The sequence below is a fragment of the Mauremys mutica genome, chromosome 1 (genome assembly GCF_020497125.1).
Source record: "Mauremys mutica isolate MM-2020 ecotype Southern chromosome 1, ASM2049712v1, whole genome shotgun sequence".
Taxonomy (NCBI): domain Eukaryota; kingdom Metazoa; phylum Chordata; order Testudines; family Geoemydidae; genus Mauremys; species Mauremys mutica.
Genome location: NC_059072.1, coordinates 63,740,275 through 63,761,802, shown reverse-complemented (window position 1 = coordinate 63,761,802; position 21,528 = coordinate 63,740,275). Strand labels below are relative to the sequence as shown.

At 42.3% G+C, this 21,528-nt stretch overlaps 1 protein-coding gene across 7 annotated transcripts in view; it reads right to left on the bottom strand.

Annotated features, from left to right (window-relative positions):
* Positions 1-6,229: 6,229 nt before the first annotated feature.
* MSRB3 (methionine sulfoxide reductase B3) overlaps positions 6,230-21,528 on the bottom strand; it is a 159,753-nt gene continuing 144,454 nt past the window's right edge. For all 7 annotated transcript variants that reach the window (XM_044978318.1, XM_044978355.1, XM_044978308.1 and 4 more), the window contains 2 exons: positions 20,305-20,402; positions 6,230-8,903 (listed from right to left, as the gene is read on the bottom strand). In XM_044978318.1, coding sequence (XP_044834253.1) covers positions 8,739-8,903; positions 20,305-20,402 — 263 coding nt within the window. In that variant the 3' untranslated portion in view covers positions 6,230-8,738. The remainder of the gene's footprint in view (positions 8,904-20,304; positions 20,403-21,528) is intronic.

Sequence of the window (21,528 nt, the reverse complement as noted above, 5' to 3'; positions counted from 1 at the left end):
GCCTTTATTGACATACAAAGGGGCATGCATGTGCAAATGGGGTAACAGTACCTGCAAAAAGACTGCTCAGGCAGTTTTTTGCTTAGAAAAATTCAGGATTTCATGAATAAAGAGGGATGCGTGCGTTTTGTATGGCATAGGAATTTGTTGAGAACTTGGTCCACTATTTTTAGAATGGCTATGCCCCATAGCTCATACACTGGCTAGATCTCTGAGGTGCTGGCCTTACATATGCTATGGGTGGGATTATAAAAAGCAATTAAGAATTAGGCACCCAACTCCCATTGAAAGTTTTCAATGAACATTCAAAATATTTTCTCTTAGGTGCTTTTGAAAAATCTCAGTCAATGGGCCTGACTCTCCATTCCATTGTACCAGGTTTACAGTAGCTTAACTTCCTGGCATAAAACTGATGCAATGGAATGGAAAAACCAAGACTTGCATTTTTGTAAATTATTTCAGAGGCTTATATTGTTTTATGTTTTGAGTGATTTGAGAGCTCATAGTAGCTGCCAGGTTGGAAATCCTTCTAGTGTAAGGCCTTTCTTTAGCCACAAAACAGGTACAGGATGAACAGTGCGAATGCAAATTTCCCCACTCTGCTACACCTGCCCCTGAACACAAAAGAACTGCTGCTAGAGCAAAGGTAGTAGTTCCGTCTCTGTGCTCATTCAGTTCTTGGATTAGTGGCTGAGGCTGCCAATAAGTGGGGATATTAGGGTGGTGGGTTTGTAAAGTGGTGCCAAGACCAACTAATTTCACAAAGGCCAATGAACAGCTATGAAATCATTGTGGATTTTAGCTATTACAGACACAGGCCAAAATTGAAGTGGTGTTCTAGAGGCGAAAGTGTCTCTCTCCCAATACATACCTTCTCAATTATCCAGCCCCCCAGGGGCATACTTTCATGGAAAGCAAAACTTGTTTCAGATAATTACAGATATTTTCCAGACTGCCCAAGAGTTACACCTGACGATGTTCTCCAGATGTTCATGTATGTTCAAAATGTACAATAATGAAGTTGTTAACTGGATGAGAATGCCCAGACTACAAGAAGAGGGATGCATGAAAAACAGCCTAGAAAAAAACATTCTAAAAATGTACTAGCCCAGGCACAAAATCTACTTGTCCACTTTTACAGTAATAATGAGAGACATCTCTCACTTGTTTGTCATAACAGCTACTTGCTCTAGGCAAGTGGGTCTGTAAAATGTGGAATTGCTCTTTTAGGAACATTTAAGACAGACAGGGTACAATATTTTGATCACTTATATTTTTGGGAACAGGTATTTTTCCTCACCTGGGCAGACAGGATGTTTGTAGTTCTGTGTGTGGGATGTAACATGAAGCCACAGTTTTCAATAGGGTTGCCAATTTTGGTTGGACGTATACCTGGAGGTATCATCACATGACATAATCTTTAATTAAAGATTAATCTTTAATTCCATGAGACTCCAGTACAATCCTGGAGGGTTGGCAACCCTAGTTTTCATTCTTAAGTGAGAGAAAAAAATCCTTCACATTGGAACTGCATTGACTTAAATGCTACCAGTCCAAAACCAACCAACCAACCAAACAAAAAAAGGAAAGAAAAAAGAAAAAAAACCCTGCCAGTAGCTGAAAATGGAAGTGGAGGAAAACAGATATGTTGTATTAGCCAGAAATTCTTTTTGGCTGAAGACAAGAGATTAGATTGCTGGTGTCATTCTCAGTGAAGCATTAAAAAAAACACCAAATCCAAAAGCCCTGAGATATCTGCAGATTGAAATTTTTCCAAGTGTCTGAAAGCTGTCCAAGAAGAACAGAAACAAGGATTTTTGAAACTAGAAGGCTTCCCCCCTTCCGCTCATTTGTGGAACAACTTTTCTTTTACTACTGGCCTGTGTTAGTTAAGCAAAAGAAAGTCTGAAAAGTTTGACCAGAAATGCTAGAAATTCTGTGGAGCAGGTTTGCAATTAGCCACACCGGAACATATTATTTTTTGCTCAATTTGAACGGTTGGGTCCCGAGCCTGAAAACACATACACATGTGTAAGCCTGCACATGATGGGGGCCTTATTGCTTAGGGAGGTAAATACTTTTTACTGGATTTGTTGCCGCTATAAGGACTACAGAAAGACTCAAGTCTGCACTGTCTTTCACAATTTCATTGACAGTGAAACATCTTGGGTAGAAATATTTCTTTCATTTATTTTAAAAATTTATTGGGAAAATAATACTATAGTCAATTATTACCAGAGACTTGATCTGAAAAGACTTACTGAACATGCCTATAGATCTATTTTATTATAATGGGGGGAAACAAGGTCAAAATGTAACACACATCATTCCCACTCAGCTACACAAAATGCTGAGTCGGATATTTTGCAGGTTTATTATGAGCCCTGTAGTCAATAAACTTAAATATTCGTTCAACTTTCCCACTGACCTAAGCAGCATTTCAACCTTGTTGTAGTGCATTGGGAAGCTAATGCATTCGTTCATGGTGCCAATCTTATCACACAATGATCTGGAGCATATTGATGTCGTTTTTAAAGAAACAGATATTAGCTTTATTTTCATTCTTATGTTTATGGAAAACATTGCTTTAGAATGGGATGTGAGGGCACTATTTCATTATCTTTACTAGCTAAAGGAAACTAGAATTGATTTTTAACTTTTATTGCAGGTATTTTATTACAAATTGGAAAAATAAAATGAATGTAAAGGACATTTATGTTACACTAGGAAAGGGCAGCTGGGACCTGATCTCATGGCTGCTCTGCATGCCAAAGTCCTGTTGAAGCCAATGGGTGTGCCAGGAGTGGAAGCTCTGTAGAACTAGATCCAGTGAATTAAGAAAGAGGCTCTTTCATATAGTAAGTAAGTAACTATTAAGCAGTGTGAAGGGGTGTACTGAACTCTGGTGAATGCCTCCTATTGGCTGGGAGTGATGCTGCAATTGTCTTTTTCTCCTGGCACCCCCTGTAGGGTGTTGACCTCATCAGGTGGGTCTTCAATGGTTCACTCCTCCAGCTAAGTCACAGAGGCCACAATGGGTGAACCCCTTCCCGGGTAACAAGGGGTTGGCCCTCTCCAAGGTCTTCAGCCCCATCTCTGGGCTTGTTTAAATCCAGCCCCTTTCTCAGGCTTTTAGTACATAGTTTTATCCCCTTCTCCGGGCTAGGTCGCTTCCCCAGTGGTTGGACCTGGGCCCACCCACTAGTCCAGATTCCAACCCATGGACCCTATAAACAGCAGCCACCTGCTCCTTCTCTTTAATAGTTGCTGCTGCTGCATTCTCCGGGGTGCTTCCCACTTGGTCCCATCACCTTCAGACATTACCTTCAGACATACAATCCCTGGGTTCTCCCAGTCTGTTCCCTGTTTGAGCAGGATCTCTCCCAAGTCTCCTTGACTGGTGAGTTTCTCTGTCCTACCCATGGCTTGACCAGGGTCTCCCCCCAGCTTCTTTACCTGGAGAGTTTCACCATCTACCAGCCCTTCCTGGTCCCAGCCAGGAACTGCTCTACTCAGCCCCTGCAGCTCTTTTTATGTGAGCATGCTGTGCTCTAACTGGCTGCTTTCTTGCAGCCTTTCTAGGCAGGTCTGGAGGATCCGCCTTCACTGCTCCTTTCCTGGGGTGGAGTGTGGTACGACCATGAGGCCTCCAGCAGTGGGCTCAAAGGGCCTGGTACACTCCATCACAAGGAGATATAGCATCAGCATCCACATTTATGTTTGTACAGCACATGGGCATAGGCTGCGCCCCCAACTGCAAGCCTCAGGCAGGTGCAGAATTTGCCCCCCCAATACAGAAGTCAGATTATGCCTATGGTACAGCACTTAGCATAACAGGCATGTCCTTCAGGTGCTGCTGCAATATACATGTTAAAAATTTATGCAGCAAAAAAACATCATTTGGTGAAAAAAGAGAGAGTCTTGCTGGTGCCATGGGATAGCAAGCTAGACTTTTACCTATAGTTTGAGATGGGCATTATATTCCTCACTCCCTGTCCTAAAGTGGCAAGGAATCTTGTTGGACCATATCAAATAGCTTCCCCAAGTCACCTGACTGGTGGCTGCATTTCAGGTGCAGATAAAGTGATTCCTATTATTATTATCATGGTATTATATTAAGTCAATGGGAGTAGGGCCTTACTTTTATATACTGCCCTTTATCCTGATGGATCACAAAGCTTCTATGAAAACATCACTAACAGATCATTTTACATATGCAGCTGCAAGTTCAGTTCCTTCACCCACATCACCTCACCCTCTCTTTCTTTTAAATGACTCTGCTATGAAAATATAAATACCGATGCTATATCTACTGAATAGTTTCTTGAATGCATACTTTGCTGTATTAAGGCCCCCATTGTAAGTGATTTCTCACACACTTTACATATCTGATCCTACAGTTTAATTATATATAAATATAAAATAAAATCAGATTCTCATATTTGAAAAGAGCTTTGGGAGTCACGAAAGTCATATAAATGTGAGATCAATGACTCCCTTTCCCCACTACAAAAATGGAGCTACCTCTATATTGAAACCTGGCAGCTATCTAAAAGTTCACAGGAATACCATTTTTGAACAGAGAGTAAAGAATACTACATCTAACTGAAACTAGCTCACTAGTCTAGCTCACTAACCCAGGGCACCACCTAGCCCTTCATTATCAGTTAATGGCATGTGGAGTTTTCTGGGTGGAAGGCACTATTACAACTGCAGGTTAATGGTCAATAGCAAACTCTCAGATTGCAGTGGGAACAGAAGTACATCTATTAGCATTATCTCTGGAGACTTGAGTCCAGCTCTATTAAAAACAAAAAATGTGACAGTCTCATTCCCTTCCCTTGTGGATAATTTTTGTTATTACAAAACTATGACAGAATTGGGCATAGTTTGTTAGCTGACGCATGAGAGGCCAAGGACCAGAACAACAGGAATATTGCAGATCTTGACTGACGTTTATTGGCAGAGTTACATGGGGAAGTTTGCACCGAGCCTGCCCATGTTATCAGTCACAACCTCATCTACAACCAAACTGCAAACAGTGCAACCTTGTGATTGGGGGTGCAAGGTGACTTCAAGATCATCTCTACCCTCCGTGGGTCCAGCATGTGGGGTCCATCCCTCTGGGTCAAGTTAGAGCAGTCTAATGGCCCCCCAGGAGCCAAAACTGTAGCTAGGGATTGATATGAAATGGGGGTGCACCCTGGTCATTCCCCATTTCCTCTGCTATGCCATCAGCAAGGCAGGGTGTAAGAGTCTCTACACCAGCCTTAAGCCACTAGAAGATCTTCCTTGCACTGACTGGGATACACTGGTGTTAGGGTCAGATTATAGCAGCAGTGCAGTACAAAACAATCAGAACCTGAGAGAGAAGCTGGCCCCGTGTCACATTTTAGTCAGTATTATCAGTCCCTCAGTCCCAGAAGCATCAAATAATCTCAGTTATGAAAGGAGGCAGAAAGGGGAGGGGGTAGAGTATACTAATGTGGCAAAATGAGTCCTCAGAATGTCACCTGACATTCTAATTGATTGTCACACAGATTGTCCTTAGATGCCCTGCAATACTTGAGAACAATTAACAACTGAATTACTGCACCAATACCACTTAGGTTCCCAGCAATGTAAACATGAAAGCAGGACTGAAAACAACATGAAAGCTTTTCTCCTCCTCCCAACCCCCCCCCCCCATTTTTGTAAAACTTTTTGTAGAGTTGATTTATCAAACTGAGTTAATCTATGAACAATGAGACATTCCAAACCTGTTTCCCTAGAGACAAATCCTTAACAAAATGCAAGTTTTCAGCCAAATTGTTCAGCTGCAGTCTATGCACTGGCATGGTACAACTCTTATAATTTGCAAAGTGCTATCTGCATAGAACTCCCCAAAGTCCGACACTACACACAAAAACATACAGAAGTGGCTGAAAATTTTTGCTAAGGTGAAGGCTGAGCACTTCTGGAAATGTTTCTTTCCCCTCAATTATATCTGGATCTCTCAAATACTTTCCCAGGGGCTGTTGCATGTAGGGAATCAGAGTACACTATACTGCTTAGGCCCCTACTACAGAAAGCTGCTTGTGATAAAAAGTTGGCTATATATAGAATACACAAAATATAGACTGTCAGTAAGGGGATCGAGATAAAGGAAGCACCTTAGGATTGGCTGCAGTTGAGAGCAGATGAACCCATGGCAAAAACAGATACACTTAGGAAAGAAAACAGAACAGTGTTTATTCAGAAAGTAATTTTATTGTATATTCATATATGATAAATATATGAAAAGAAAATTTCATTGAAAAATGTATATATGATTTCTTAAAAGTATTGAACTGTTCTGAGGAAAGGTTTTAGTTATTAAAAGGTACCAAAGGGTGAAACGATCATTGTATATCTACAATATGTATGCGTACCTTTTACCTAACATTAAAAAAAGTTATTCTATTCAAACATCCAAGTTGCAATATAGAGAGGATATTATAAAAGATAGCTTTCTAGTTCGGCATGATTTGCTTTCAGTACATATAAGCATCCAGACGGTGCAAAGTTTAACCAGATAGAAATGCTCACTTGTTACATTAGACATTGTGCTCAACTCCCAAGATCCTTTTGTCAAGACCACAGACAGACTGACCTAAATTTGGATTTTTTAATACCAGCCAATGCTGGCATCTTCTAAAAGCACTTACCTTGCACTGTGCTGTGGTGCAGAGAGAGAACAATGAATTTCCTATGTTAAACGGTGTAATTCCCACAGATCACATACACCTCCCCATATTGATTCAGTTCATTGCATTCCATATCCTGCAAAAATAAATCTGCTGTAGGACAGCTGACATTATTGCTCACTGAAGATTTAGTAATATATTTCTCTAACATAAGACAGAAATACACTGAAATTTGATAACAAATCCAACAGCAATCTGAAATTAAACCACATGTATGCACCACATTTTTATAGATGTTGCATTTTTTACATTTATGTCAGAAAATGTGGTAGGAGAAAACGTACTTCTCTTCAGACAAAGGTAAGGAATAAGAACAGCCCTTCTGTAAGAAATCGTTAAAGAATAACGGGACCCCAGAAAGCTTGACTGCCTTTATACACCAAGGACTAGCCTTGTAACGTTTACCTACTTCAGTGAGTAATTGTTTACACTACATCAGTGGGGGGGTGATTCCCATTGGTATTGAGCTAGCCCGCTAAAAATAGAGCGCAGCCACTGCAATGCAAGCCCTGAGTATGCACCCGGACGAGGTGCTAAGTGCAGACTTGGGGTGGGTAGCCCCTCCTTTCAAGTGTGCTGCCACAATTACACACTTTTTAGCAAACAAACAGAGCTACTGCGTGTACGTCTCAGGGAGCTGGGAGCTACCCTAGCTCGAAGTGCAGCCATCCTCAATATTTCGGGTGGTATGTTCGATTTTATTGATATAATAGGCTCAAGCCTGCTTCCCAGCGGGAATAGGATTGGACCCAATGTCAATCATAACAGGATACTCACAAAGGGAGCACTTGATCTGATTGGTCACTGAACATTTCAAGGCAAAGTGATATTAGATAACACTGTATCACTAAAGCTTAGAAAAATCTTATTACTCGCAATTCTATCCATATGCTACTAAACTAAATGCTAAGAGCAGTTGTGGAAAACTTCTTGCCAGGTGAAACCAGCAACTTTTCTCAACAAGTGAATAATCTGGCTTTTTCATGCTCATTTGTTACATCCATCTCCCCACCCACACCCCTCGCCATAGCTACATATAATAAAGACCTGGCCCTTCAAGGCTTTATGGGCCCAGACCAGCTTAAATTAAAAATGGAGTATTTCAGAAGGGCATCGCTTTCTATTATGCAGTCCCATGGTTCCTCAGAGCCCCCATGCCTTGTAGTGATTCCTTGTCTTGGGTAGGGCAAACAGCCCACGTATGTCAAGCCACATCCACTTCAATTTTCTACAAGTTCTACCTGTTCCTGCCCAAATAAATAATCCCCTTTAATAGTTGTAGCTGCAGAAGACAGGGCCTCACGAAAAAGCAAAGGATATTCAGTGAACCTTGAACAAGTGAAGCGCAATAGTTTTGAGCTTGATTTAATACTCCATTCCAACATCCAACAAGGGGAAAAAATTGATTATAATGCAACATCTACGTCCCTGCAACTACACCCTTTGTATTTTGGCAGTAATTTAGCCAAAGGAAGGGCTTTACATCTCATCCATCACTTTTAGTTGGAAGGGAATTGCCTAAGTCCAAGTTTTTGCAGGGTGTGGTTGATACAGTGAGATGGTTGAATACACATAACCAAAGGCCACATGCCTCACAAATCAAAACAACCACAGATGTGCTGGGTCTCAAGAATTTTATTACACTCAGGAGTTTTCTGTTGTCTGAAGATAACCACAATCCCCTTTTCTTCACACACAAAAACGGAAAAATATTCAAATCTATAGTAACAAAGCAAGAAGAATAAATTAATAACTAATGGGGCTAAAGTCTCTTGTTTTAAGGCTTCCCAAAAGCAATCTCCAAAAACAAAACCAGGAGAGACAGTCAACAAATATTTAGAACCTATTATATAGTAAAATACATTGGCAGGCAAGGCCTCAATTTCAACAAAGAAAAAAAAACCTACTGGTGCAGAACGTCTTTATACATTTAAAAATATGATATAATATAGCAGGCAAGTTAGAAAAAACATTCTTCATAAGCCTTGAGTTTTCTGCAGACCGCTCTTTGTCCTACAGCTCAGTTTTGTCTGTTTGGGCAGGACTGGTGCTACCGCTGCCTTCTCCAGCATTGTTCTTATCTACAGGCTCAAAAGATAACGAAGCAGAGTTTATGCAATATCTTTTGCCAGTTGGACGAGGCCCATCGTCAAAGATATGCCCCAGGTGAGCACCACACTGAAATAAAACAACAGAGTATCATTGTATTTCTATACAACTACATGGCACGGCAATGCTATTAATACGAATGTCTTAAAGTTACTCTATAGTGGGACAATGTTTACAATAGTAAACTAGATTGAACAATATCTTAGACACACCTCTACCCTGATATAACGCTGTCCTCGGGACCCAAAAAATCTTACCATGTTATAGGTGAAACCGCATTATATTGAACTTGTTTTGATCCGCCGGAGCGCGCAGCCCCTCCCCTCCGCCCCTCCGCCCCTCCCCTGGAGTGCTGCTTTACCATGTTATATCCGAATGTGTGTTATATTGGGTCGCGTTATATCGAGGTAGAGTACCTTTCATTAGCCTAACTCCTAGCTGATGTCTTTGTGGGCTGTACTGTGCATACGAGGGAGCACAGAACAGCAGAACTGTACATATCCGAAATCATTCAGAAACAATCATATTTCAGATAGGTTCAGATTTTTTGGCTAAATAATTTATACATTGGATTGATGCTTACTTGCAAGGAATTTGTTACTTGCAAGGAATGTGAAAGTATATGCGCTGTCACCACAGAGAGAAGTATTGTTTTGGATGAGTAGATTTCAGATATGTATGACAGTACGGTAAAAGCCATGTTGCTGACTATAACAGAGGTAACATTCACTTTCCTTTACATAGAAAGCATAACATTTGAAGAAGCTGATCCATTGAGCTATTACTGAAGAACTAAGACTGCTGTACAGGCATATGATGGGAGGAGAATTAGGTAAACAAACATCTTGAAACAAACAGCATGCTGTAATTAGCCACTCCGATTCTTTCTTATTTCTCCAGCATGTCATGAGGAATAAAAAAATAAAACCCTGCACTGTAGAAACATTCACTTTGAATAGGGAGTCATGCTGCTTTGCTAGGGCCCAATGCATCTCCCATTAAAGTAAATGGTTGATTCCAACAGGAGTTGAAATCAGTGGCATTACAGCGGTGTCACAGTTCAGAATCTATCCCTTAGTGGGCTAGCAGTCTGACAGACAGTCACCCAGCCATTGAGTATTCCTGACTGTGAATAATTATTTATGTTGGCTAAGTTCCTAGCAGCTCAGCATACTGGGGATAATTTTATTCTCTCTTTGGTCCATTTTATTGCAGTGTCCTCCTCGTGTTATAGTCCTCGATTCACCAAAGCACTTAAGCATGCACTCGGGCCGTCAGTAGGAGCAGGCAGAGATCCCTGCTGCAGGTTATACTCTCTTCATGCTTTCAAGGGGTATTTCACAATCGTGAGGGCTAGAAAAAACTCCCCCTTCCCCTAAAATAATTAAAACTGAAATTCTGACTAGAGCTGGGCAGGAAACTGCTTTCCCATCCACCCCTTAAATATTTTCCAGATTTAGGAGGAAAAAAATCACCTCAAATTGGGACAAAAAGTCCAAATCTCAAACATATTCACAAACATATTTGACAAAAAATGTTTTATTGAAAAATTCCCCACCTGCTCTAATTCTGATCAACACAAGACTATAGGAGCAGGGGTCCTAGGCATGTGCATAACCCAGTGCTGGATAAAGACAGTCCTTACCATGAAGAGTTTAAAGTTTAAGACTCCAATCCTGCAATCAGATCTGTGTGGGTGGATCCCTGCGAGTAGCAGGCTCCAGCTGTGGTATTGGGGATGGCACCATTAAGGGTTAAACTTCCCAGACAGTTTTGGAAGCACTCTGTGAAACTCTTGTTGTTATGTACAGCCCATTGGAATCAGCCACAGAAAAATGCAAAGCTCTTGCAAGCACCCATTGAGTGATCACTGAAAACCACACCAGGTTCATGAGGGCAGCCCATGATAAAGCCCTTCTGCCCTGGGAAGCAGGGCTGGATTACCCAATAGGCCGACTAAGCACGTGTTTAAGGCACCAGCAAAGCAGGGGGCACCAAAAAAAATGACTTTTTTTTAAAAAATGTGATATTTGATATTTCAAAAAAAGCCTCGAAGTACAGTAGTCATATGGGAAAAATCTGAACTTTGTTAGACTTCCTTACACTCCAGTACACACTCTTCCCCTGTTTTTCTGTTCTCTTCAGCATGCATCCGACGAAGTGGGTATTCATCCACGAAAGCTCATGCTCCAATACGTCTGTTAGTCTATAAGGTGCCACAGGATTCTTTGCTGCTTTTACAGATCCAGACTAACACGGCTACCCCTCTGATACTTGTTCTCTTTTCATTACTTATTCCCATCTAAACCAGGGGGGCATCCTACTAACGTAGATCGAAATAATGCAAGGAAATCAGAGACTGTAACTGATCATCCTACTCCTGGTGGTAAAACAGACATTGTTCTAGAAGGCGTGGATGTGTCAGAGACTGAACCTGCTCATGCTGTAAATAATAGGAGAAAAGATCCTGGTACGTGGGTTGATTTCAGTACCAATGATGTAGCTTACTGGATAGATCACGGACCAAATGACCGTCAATACCACACTGGGCCATTTGAGAAATCACGTTGGACTTTTACCAATGGCAAACAAACAAGATATTGTCCACAAAAAATATTTTTGGCATGAAAGCGAATGGTGAGAAATACACTCGAGAATGGCTACTGTATTCACCATCAACAGGGTCTGGGTACTGTTTTGTTTGCAATCTTTTTGCATATAAACCTTCAACATCCTGGTTTGCTATAGATGGATTTAGTGACTGTTGGAATACTGTTTTAATTGAACAACATGAAAATAGCACTACTCACAGAGATTCAATGTTGACGTACACCTCTACCCTGTTATAACGTCACCCAATATAACACGAATTCGGATATAATGCGGTAAAGCAGCGCTCGGGGGGGGCGGGGCTGCGCACTCCGGCGGATCAAATCAAGTTTGATATAATGCAGTTTCATTATATCAATAATGATATAAGATCTTTTGGCTCCCGAGAACAGCATTATATCGAGGTAGAGGTGTATTTAAATTGAAGACAGGGCTTTGGATTGACACAAAAATTGGAAGAACAAATTAAAGAGAAGCGGACATGCTTCGTCGAGTCAGCTTCAATGAACTTAGAATTTTGCAATCAGAAAATCTAGAAAGAAGCTATTTTAATTTCAGCATTCATGTAAGTTTTGTGTCATTTCAAAAAATAAAATTTTATTTTACGGTATAGTATTGTTTTTATTTTGAATTACATATGGGAGGCACCATAATCTTTTCAGTGCTTAGGGCCTCTAAAGATCTTAATCCGGTCCTGCTGGGAAGGCAGCAGAAATGGTAGTGGTAGCTCAGTGGAAACACACCATTAGCCAATGAGACTACTTCCACCCTGTGGCATCATCAGGAAGTGCTCTCAGTAGCTGCTATTATGCAAATGAGCGTTGGGAAGGCGCAGGAATGACTTTTGGGTAGGTGGTTAAGGAAGTAGTTAACAGCATTGGTAAGGCTGGGGACAATATAACTACCTACAATTTTTTTTTCAGGAGGGGGGAAAAAACAAAGATGACGCTTTAAAATAATTCAACTAACAAGTCTGATGTCATTCATGACTGATCACTTGCTCGTATCCCTCTATCCTAGCCCTGATCCCTTTTGTACTTTGAGTTTGTAAGTTTTTTGAAGCAGGGATTGTCCTCATCTTATTCTTTATTATAGCACGTGGTCTAGCATAATGAGGATCTTGTTCTGATTGGGGCCATTGGAAATTACCATAATACAAATAATAAATCATAATAATTTAGTTTCCCAAAGTATTTATACAAATCCAAAATATGGCAATTAATCTTCTTGACTGAGAAAATTTTCAAACCTCATGGCTCAATAGCAAAGTCTTTTCCACATTAACATTTACCAAAAGATCATTTATAAATCACTCATTCTCCAACGTAAAGGAACAGAGGAAGAGAAATTACACAGAGTAGCAGATTTCAGGAAACACTGGCACACAAATTTACGGACTACCAAGTCAACCTATCACAACAGAACTCCTTGGCAAGGAATTCTAAAGCCTCAACACGGTTAGAGGTGGTTTCATTATATTTTTCTGTGGTAGCAGAGTCACACCAGGATTGGATTACTGAGAAATCTGTTATATTTTGTGACATTGTCTCTCACTAAAATTTACATATAGATTCCATGTACACATGTGCTAATACTCATGTGCAATGAAAATAACTCAAATTCAATTGTTTGCACCAGAAAGGAATTGTTCTGGTTGTCATTTGAGAGTATGAAAGACGTGCTGTCCCTACGCTACATACAACGTTTCACCCATCACGGGTGCTGACTATTTTTCTTTGGTGACTGTAAAAGTTGGTAAAGCCTCCCCATGCAAATCATCCTCTGCTGGTTCATATATTGGGCAGAACGTGGCAAGATGATGGAATACCAAGTGTAACTCGTGCCTTTGGCAGATTGGGAGCGTAGCTGACCACAGCCAAGTGTCAGCATGGTTGGGTCTCTCTGGGCTCCTGGTTCTCATTGGTTGCCATGAGCTGAAGAAAGCACTGTGCAATCGGCTGCTAATGATTTATTCAGAGCATATCAATGTGCAACCAATCTTTTTGTGATTAAAAGAATTTTATTGGTTTTTACAGGTACAACATAATAGCTAGAGAGACCCTAGGGGGAAGGACCCCCTGCACAGAAAAGGAAAAGGAAGGAGACAGAATGTGCAACCAATTTAATATTATTCCCTAAATGGGCCTGCAATTAACGTTTACCTGTCGCAAGTATCTGACATTATATATATTTCCAGGATGATGTGTTTCTAACAGAACTGTAAAAATTGTTTCTCAGATAATCCCAGGGATGCTTTTGTTTTATATTAAGCACTCTCTCTCACACGCACACACACATACACACACGGCAGCGTTTGATTTCTAAATTGAAGAACATTTTAAAGAGAGGCTTTTACACGGAAGCAAACGGATGGAGGAACATTTACAGAAAAAACAACTTACTTTTTCATCTGCAAGAGATTAATACAGTTTGGAGCATGGGGGGCGGGGGGAGTGTTTACCAAGAACTGCACTGCAATAAAATTGTGGTATTTTTTGCTGCTGGAAACATGATTCACATTCTTAGGATCCAGGGGAGGGGAGGAAATGGCTGCATTATGAGTACACTATATGGGGGTGTTAGTTGTGCCTTAGAGCGGCTGAAAGTTGTTCCCCACCCCCAGGCTATCATCCTGTGTGATCTGCCCCACCTGCTGGGCCAATAACACGGGTTCCACTGGTGGGAAGCCACTGATGGGAAGCTGCTGTTGGACTTTGCTGTGGGGTCTAGCCTCATATTTTCCTATGCTATTTAGTAAATTCAGGTTTTGGTGTGTTTTAAATTGGTGTGTGCATTGCTAATGCCATTCTGTGTAGACTGCCAGTTCTAGTTTCTCCGAAGACAGGTAAACAACGTTCTCAGATTCCTCCACCCCGACCACATGCTGCTTTGGGCTCCATTCAGATGAATCCAAAAACTTTGGGTTCTCTTGAAGGGAGTTGTCATACTCTAACCCATATGTTGGCCACAGGCTTCATTTGACTGTGCTCACGTCCTGCCAGCTGGCACTAAGTAGGCTGCATTTTCAAGTAATCACTGAATAAAGGAGAGATTCCCAAATTCTGGTACCACAGGGACCTTGCTAGTGGCTCACAGAGAGCTGCCTGCTCAGATGACGCTGGCTTTCCTTCTCATTTTCTGCTATGAACAGATGGAACAAGGATATAAAGCAAGATTTTTGTAGATCCAGAAGAGGGCAATTAGATCTCTAGGAGGGACACAGGTGAATTATGCATCATGTGAAAGTATTTTATTTGATCCTGCTTTCAATTTGCAACCCTGTGTTTGCATTATGAGAGAAGCAGACATTGCTCTCTTTGCTATTCATTATTTGATATATCTCCACTATGTCACCTCTTATTTATTTTTTCTCTACACTAATACAAGTAAGCTCTGATAAGATGAAGATCTCAGAGGAATGCTTCAAAAAGAACAGTTACTATTTTGATATGAACATTAGATACATGGCCAGATATGAATTTCAGATAATAAAGATATTCAGATACTAGGGGCTGGTAAACACAACCCTAATAATTTGTAGTGTCTCCTCATCTGGAAATTTTTCCATGCCTCTAATTTAATTTCATTGCTTTTCCTTGCATTTTTTCTATTTGTACTACATCCTTTTCGAGACAGCATGACCCAACGTGAACAGTGTTCTATGTGAGGCCATACCTGTGATTTATAGAATGGCATTATAATGTCTGCAGTATTATTCTTTATACCTTAATACTCTCTAACATCTTGGTTGCTTTTCTAACCACCAAAATCCATTGATCAAATCTTTTCACTGAGCTGTCCACAATAAAGTCCACATCTTTTTCCTGAGTGGTTTCAGTTAATTTAGAACCCATGAATGTGTATGAGTAGGGACTTGTCTACATGGCGCCAGCAAAGCTCCCTAGAGAGTTGTGATTTGTACAGTGTTCTAACATGTTATGTGCTAGCTGCCCCTGTACACCCAGCTGGGGCACTCTTTCAGGTACCTGGTTCGCGTTGTTGTAGTCCTGTTTCAGACTTTTAGAGCAAGGTCTACACAGGGCAGTTGGAGAGCATGTTATTGCACTTTACAAACTGCACCCCTCTGGCATGCTTTGCTCTGCCGTGTAGACAAGCCATGTTAAAATCGTTCCTTCCAAAGCACAAGTTAATATTCAACTGAAAAAGTGTGAGATATCTGCCATTGTATTATGGAATTGTTAAATCATTGTTAAACAGCACCAGTTACCAGCTGGACATGGTCCTAAGCACAGATTGTGGCACAAAGTATTCTCAATACTTCTGTACCTCAATGAGCAGTTCTGTCCTAAACTCTGCCAGGGAAGAACTAGTCCTTGTTCCCTCCACACATTGCCCAGCATGCATGGAAGGGGAGATTATTTACCTGTAACTGGAGGTTCTTCAAGATGTGTGGTCCCTATCTATATTCCACTGAGGGTTATGAGCACGCGCCCTGCGCCCAGAGCTGGAACTTTTCAAAGTAGAAATGCCTGGCGGGCCATGCATGCACCCTTGCACTACCTTCTGGTTTTTCCCAAGGCAATGAAGGATAGAGCAGACTGACCATGTCTTCAGTTCCTTTTCTACCACGAATCTACCAGATCGGCAGCAGAGGGGAAGGAGGGTGGGATTGGAATACAGCCAGGGACCACACATCTCGAAGAACGTCCAGTTACAGGTAAGTAACCTCCCCTTCTTCTTCCAGTAATAGTCCCTATTATATTCAACTGAAGGTGAGTAACAAGCAGTACCTAGCTAGGAGAAGGGTGCGAGGAAGATGTGGAATGGAGGACCACTGCGACAAACAAGGTGTCCATTGCAGAACCATGCACTAGAGCATAATGAGAAGAAAAGGCATGTACCAAACTCCATGTGGCTGCCTTACATATGTCCACAAGTGGCACGTTGTGGAGTGTGGCAGAATTTGATGCTTGCACTCTCTTGGGATGGGCCTGTATCCCACCTGGTGGGGACCATCTCGATAACTGATAGAGCGTAATGCACCCTCAGACCCACTTCGAGATTTTCTGGGTGGAAATGGCCTGCCCCTTTATTTGTTGTTTAAGCAGAGAATATTATCTGGGAGACTTCCAGAATGGCTTCATTCTTTGTAGATAAAATGCCAGGGCACTACGTACACTGAGGGAGTGAAGCTGGCATTTCTCAGTTGATATGGTGGTGTGCAGTTTGGGAAAGAAAGTGGGCAAATATAGGGTCGGAAGAGGTGGAAGCAAGAAATCACTTTTGGTAGAGATTTGGGATGCAGGTGCAGTGAAACTTTGTCCTTATGGAATGTGGTGAAAAGGAGGTTTGCCATCATGGCCCCCAGTTTGCCAACCCTCCTTGCAGAGGTAATAGTAACCAGGAAAGCAACCTTCATGGAAAGAAGAGAAAGGGAGCAGAAGGCCAGAGGTTCGAAGGGAAAGATCATTAATGACATAAGCACTAGACTGAGGTCCCATTGGGGAGTGACAGGCTGAATGAGCAGGTATTTATTTACAAGGCTCTTCCAGAATTGGGTAGTCAAAGGAGGGGTAAAAACTGAATGCTCCTCAACGGGAGGGTGGAAAGCACTAATAGCCACTGCATGCACCCTGATGGAGTTGAGAGCAAGTCCCGAAGCCTTCAGATAGAGGAAATAGTCTAAGAGCATCAGGATGTCCACAGCTTTGGGGAAAAGACCTTGCTCTTGGGAAGCGCTAATAGCCACTGCATGCACCCTGATGGAGTTGAGAGCAAGTCCCGAAGCCTTCAGATAGAGGAAATAGTCTAAGAGCATCAGGATGTCCACAGCTTTGGGGAAAAGACCTTGCTCTTGGGCCCATTTGGCTTGGTAGGATCATCTTGTGGAGTCCTTACTGCTACTAGACAGGACATCCTCTACTGCCAACAAACACTCCCATGCTAGCGGAGGCGTCCATCCAAAAACCAAGCTCTCAGGTGAATCATCTGTATATCAGGATGCCCGAATCTGCCATTGTGTTGTGTGAGCAGTTCCAGAAACATCAGGAGCAGCAGTGGAGGACGCTTCGACATGCAGAGAAAAAGAGGAAACCAGAACTAGCGAGGCCAGAATGGAGCAATCAGGATGACAATCACCATCTCCCATTGGAGGCTGTGAAGGATGCACAGCAAGAGTGATAGGGGAGGGAAGGAGTAGTTGATCCGGTCCAACCAGCTGATGACCAGGGCAGTGCTCATTCACAGGGCAATGAGTCCTCCCCTTGAGCAGTATTGAATGCACTTGATGTTGGCATGAGATGCAAAGAGGTCCCTGACCAGAGTTCCCCAGTGACTAAAAATGTCCATGATTACCATGTCATGCAACTCCCATTTATGGTCAGCTGCAAAGTTCCTGCTGAGAGCATCGGCAATCACATTCTGGGTTCCTGGCAGGCAGGCTGCTGACAAATGGATACGATGTGCAATGCAACATTTCCGGAGGCATACTGCTTCCGCACACAGCACTGGGGACTTTGTGCCTCCTTGCTTGTTTATGTATTAAACTGTAGTGGTGTCGTCCGACATGACAAGAATGAATAGCTGGTAAAAACGCGTGGCATGCCTTGCGTACTGCCCCAAGTTCCAGGATGGTGATATGAATCCTGACTTCCTGAGAGGTCCAAGTGCCTTGTGTCACATGATCTCCCACGTGGGCACCCCATCCGTTGAGCGATGCGACTGTTATGATTGTCTCGCATAGTGAGGACAGAATAAAGGGCATTCCAGAGCAAACTTGGAACAGTTCATGAGGCCAAGGAGCAATTCCAAGTCTCCCCAGAGTCAAGTCTATGGATGGAACTGGGGCTGGTGAGGGGAGCTGTCTCGGGACCCACGAATCTCGAGATGTCAGTGGGGCCAGTGCAGGAGGAGCATGTGGTGCTGGAACTGGGACTGGCAGATTCGATGAGCGATCCAACTTCTTGTCACTCTTGTGGGCCTTGGAAGGCAGTGTTCCTCTGTGGACAGAACTCGTGGATGGTGTGGCATCTTTCTTGGATCTAGAGGAAGACTTACTGCCATGCTTATGTGCATGCTTCCGAGACTCATGCCTAGGCCCCAGCATGGGGTCCATAGAACTGGTACTGGCAGAGCCGGACTGAGGCTCTGAGATAGGAGGCGCAATCTTGAATTATTCGGGGGGGGGGGGTTACCTAGTCAGGATCCGACTGAGGGCCCCTGGCTGCTTCATAAGACAGAGGGCTTGGCCTTCCCATGTAAGGGCAGAGAAGTTAGAGGCAGATACTTCATCTGGATGCAGCGCAGTCTTCTCCCAAGCAGTACAGACAGCACTGGCGCTCGTTGCTGAGCGAAAACGAGCAAGGGCAGGAAGTGCAGATTTTGAATCCTGGCATCTTTGGCACAATCCAGTACCCACGTGGATTTTAAAATACAAACTGTCAACATCACATTTCAAAATATGCAAACTAAATATCCTTAAATCAAACTCTAAGTTCTCACACACACTTTTTTTTTCCACTTTGGCTATCTGTAAATTTCAGTTATTGATGCAAATATTTTTTCATTGCTTTGTGTGTATACAAGGAAATCAAATTTTACCAACATTTACTGATAAAAATAAAATCCTTCCAAGCCTATTTATATTTATCATTTAGTTCCACAAAGTGATTCAGTAAAGTGATGATTATAAGCTCATAAGGTTCCTCAGTCTATTTTGAAATAAAAACAACACAGCCTGAGTTCCTTTAATATTGAGCAATATCTTTTTATGCAGTACATTTTCCTGCAAGGTGTTAAAATTCTTTTGCAATCAGAGGTCATAGTAGAGCTTCTGAGATTCCTAAAACACACACAGCACAGCTACCAAAAATGTGTTAAATGGTTTTCTTGCAGCATGTTACCTAGATAAGAATAATACAATTTCTCCAATTATATTAGTAGATATTTCCCTTCAGACTGATTCAGGCACTGGCATGTTGGGCCCCATCCTGCACACACTGAAGTTAACTAAAATTTTGCCATTGACTTCAGTGGGAGCAGAAATGGCCCCAGAAGAATACACCACCATTTCAGAGAGCCTCTTTCTTAACATGCGCTAAGCATTCCTGTATGAGCACAGAATAATCAGGATATATTTTAGCAATGCTGAAATCGGTTATCCTAGCCTTGGTCCTGTCTGGAAACAGAAAGGCAGATTTATACAGCATGAATGAAGCTGTCGCAGTCTCACCAGAAGGAATTTGAGGATTTAGAACTGGGTGGTTGAGAGTTGCTGGGTGTTTTTGTAACATGTCAAGTCAGCAGTTCCCCTCCCTTCTAGATAATGATTATGCCATTCACTTCACAGAAAGCTGGGCATCAGAATGGATGAAAGCAAGTAAAACAAGACAGATAATGGAAAGTCAGGAGCATCTGGCATTATTATTGAGTTCATTATTATGGCAGATGGGATTACTTGATTTGGTCATTAAGACTGACCTGGGAATGGGGCTTAGATTTCAGTTAGTGCTGCTTTTCAGTAATGCACGGTGATGATATCAGCACACAAATAGTCACTACAATGCTTCCAACCTCTATCAAAACCATTCACACATGGAGGTAGAAAAGCGGGGCTCAGGGATGAGCACTGAAGGGATTCCTTTCAACAAGACAATTTCTGTATACTTGGCACCATTGATTCAAGCCATTTATGTCTGCTCTGTTAAACAGTGCTTAAGAACACTCTCATTAGCACTCTGACTCGGACCATTTGTCTGTCACTTGCAATCCACCATGCAATATTAAGATTATTAGTATTTAATGAACTAAAAGCTTTGTGAATCACAGTGAGAGGGTAGGGTGCTGTAACAATATCTGCAGCCTTTACAATCAGAACGGTCTCTGTGTGCTGTACACTGACCTGACTACAGCCTGTTTCAATCCTGTGCATCCCATAAGAGAAGTCATCGGTGAACGTAATTGTATCAGGACTGATCACATCATAGAATGAAGGCCAACCTGGAAAAGAGGAACAAGAGAAATCAAGAGCTGCAGTATCTTTGCATCAGATCGCATTACCAACAAATTATAGACTATGGCGAACGCTGTCAAAAACACCTACGTGACTTAGGACCCTAAGTCCCATTTTCAAAAACGCCTGTTATCTTGCATGTACAATTATAATAAATTAAATTATTCACATTTAGGCCCTCTCAGAGAACAAGCTGCCAGCAGCTGACTTTCTTCTGCATCTGCAGAGCTCCCTGGCACGCACCTCCACTGACAGTAACTGCGGCAGTCTAGCCCAGGTAAAGAGATCGGTGCTCTGGTAACCCAGACACAGATTCCAACCATGTAAGGCTTTAAAGATCAGTAAAAAATACTTTGAGTTCTACCCAGCTACCAAAGGCAACTGCACTAACTCATGGGATGCGCGTGTTATGTGCTCCCAGTGGAAAGCCCCACTTACTAAAGGGCTCCTGAATTCTGGAATAGCTCAGCTTCTGCATGGTCTCAGGTGCAGCCCCCAAGTAGAGAGTGTTAAGGGGGTCTTATCTCAGGGTGACAAAGGCATGGACAAGCACAAGGCCTGCATCCAAAACAAAAGACTTCACTTTGCTTTGCCACATGCTGATGGAAACATGCACTCTTCAACACAGCTGCTACCCAAGCCTTCCATAGCAGCCTCAGAGTCTTATAGTGACCCCTACTTACAATCCATGGCTGCACATCATCATCTGAAGAATAACTATTCACTCCCTAAAAAGAACAGGAGTACTTGTGGCACCTTAGAGACTAACACATTTATTTGAGCATAAGCTTTCGTGGGCTACAGCCCACTTCTCCCCCTATCCACCAAAACAGGGACTGGGAAATCCAAGCCCCTGCAACTACAGCATCCCAGCAGAGTCCTCTCACACAGCCTGATTAGTTCACCTAAAAAGCAATCGAAGGGCTGTATTGCCTATAGCTGGGCTTCCACATGAGAATCTACTTGAAAGACTTTAAAGGTCACCTAAAAATCCACCTCGTACCCACCTGAACATCACCAGATACCTGCCCCTCTCATGCAATCCCTTAAGGTCACTCACCCATACACTCTCTCTCTCTCTCTGTGTAAATATGCTCACACATACCAGAGTTT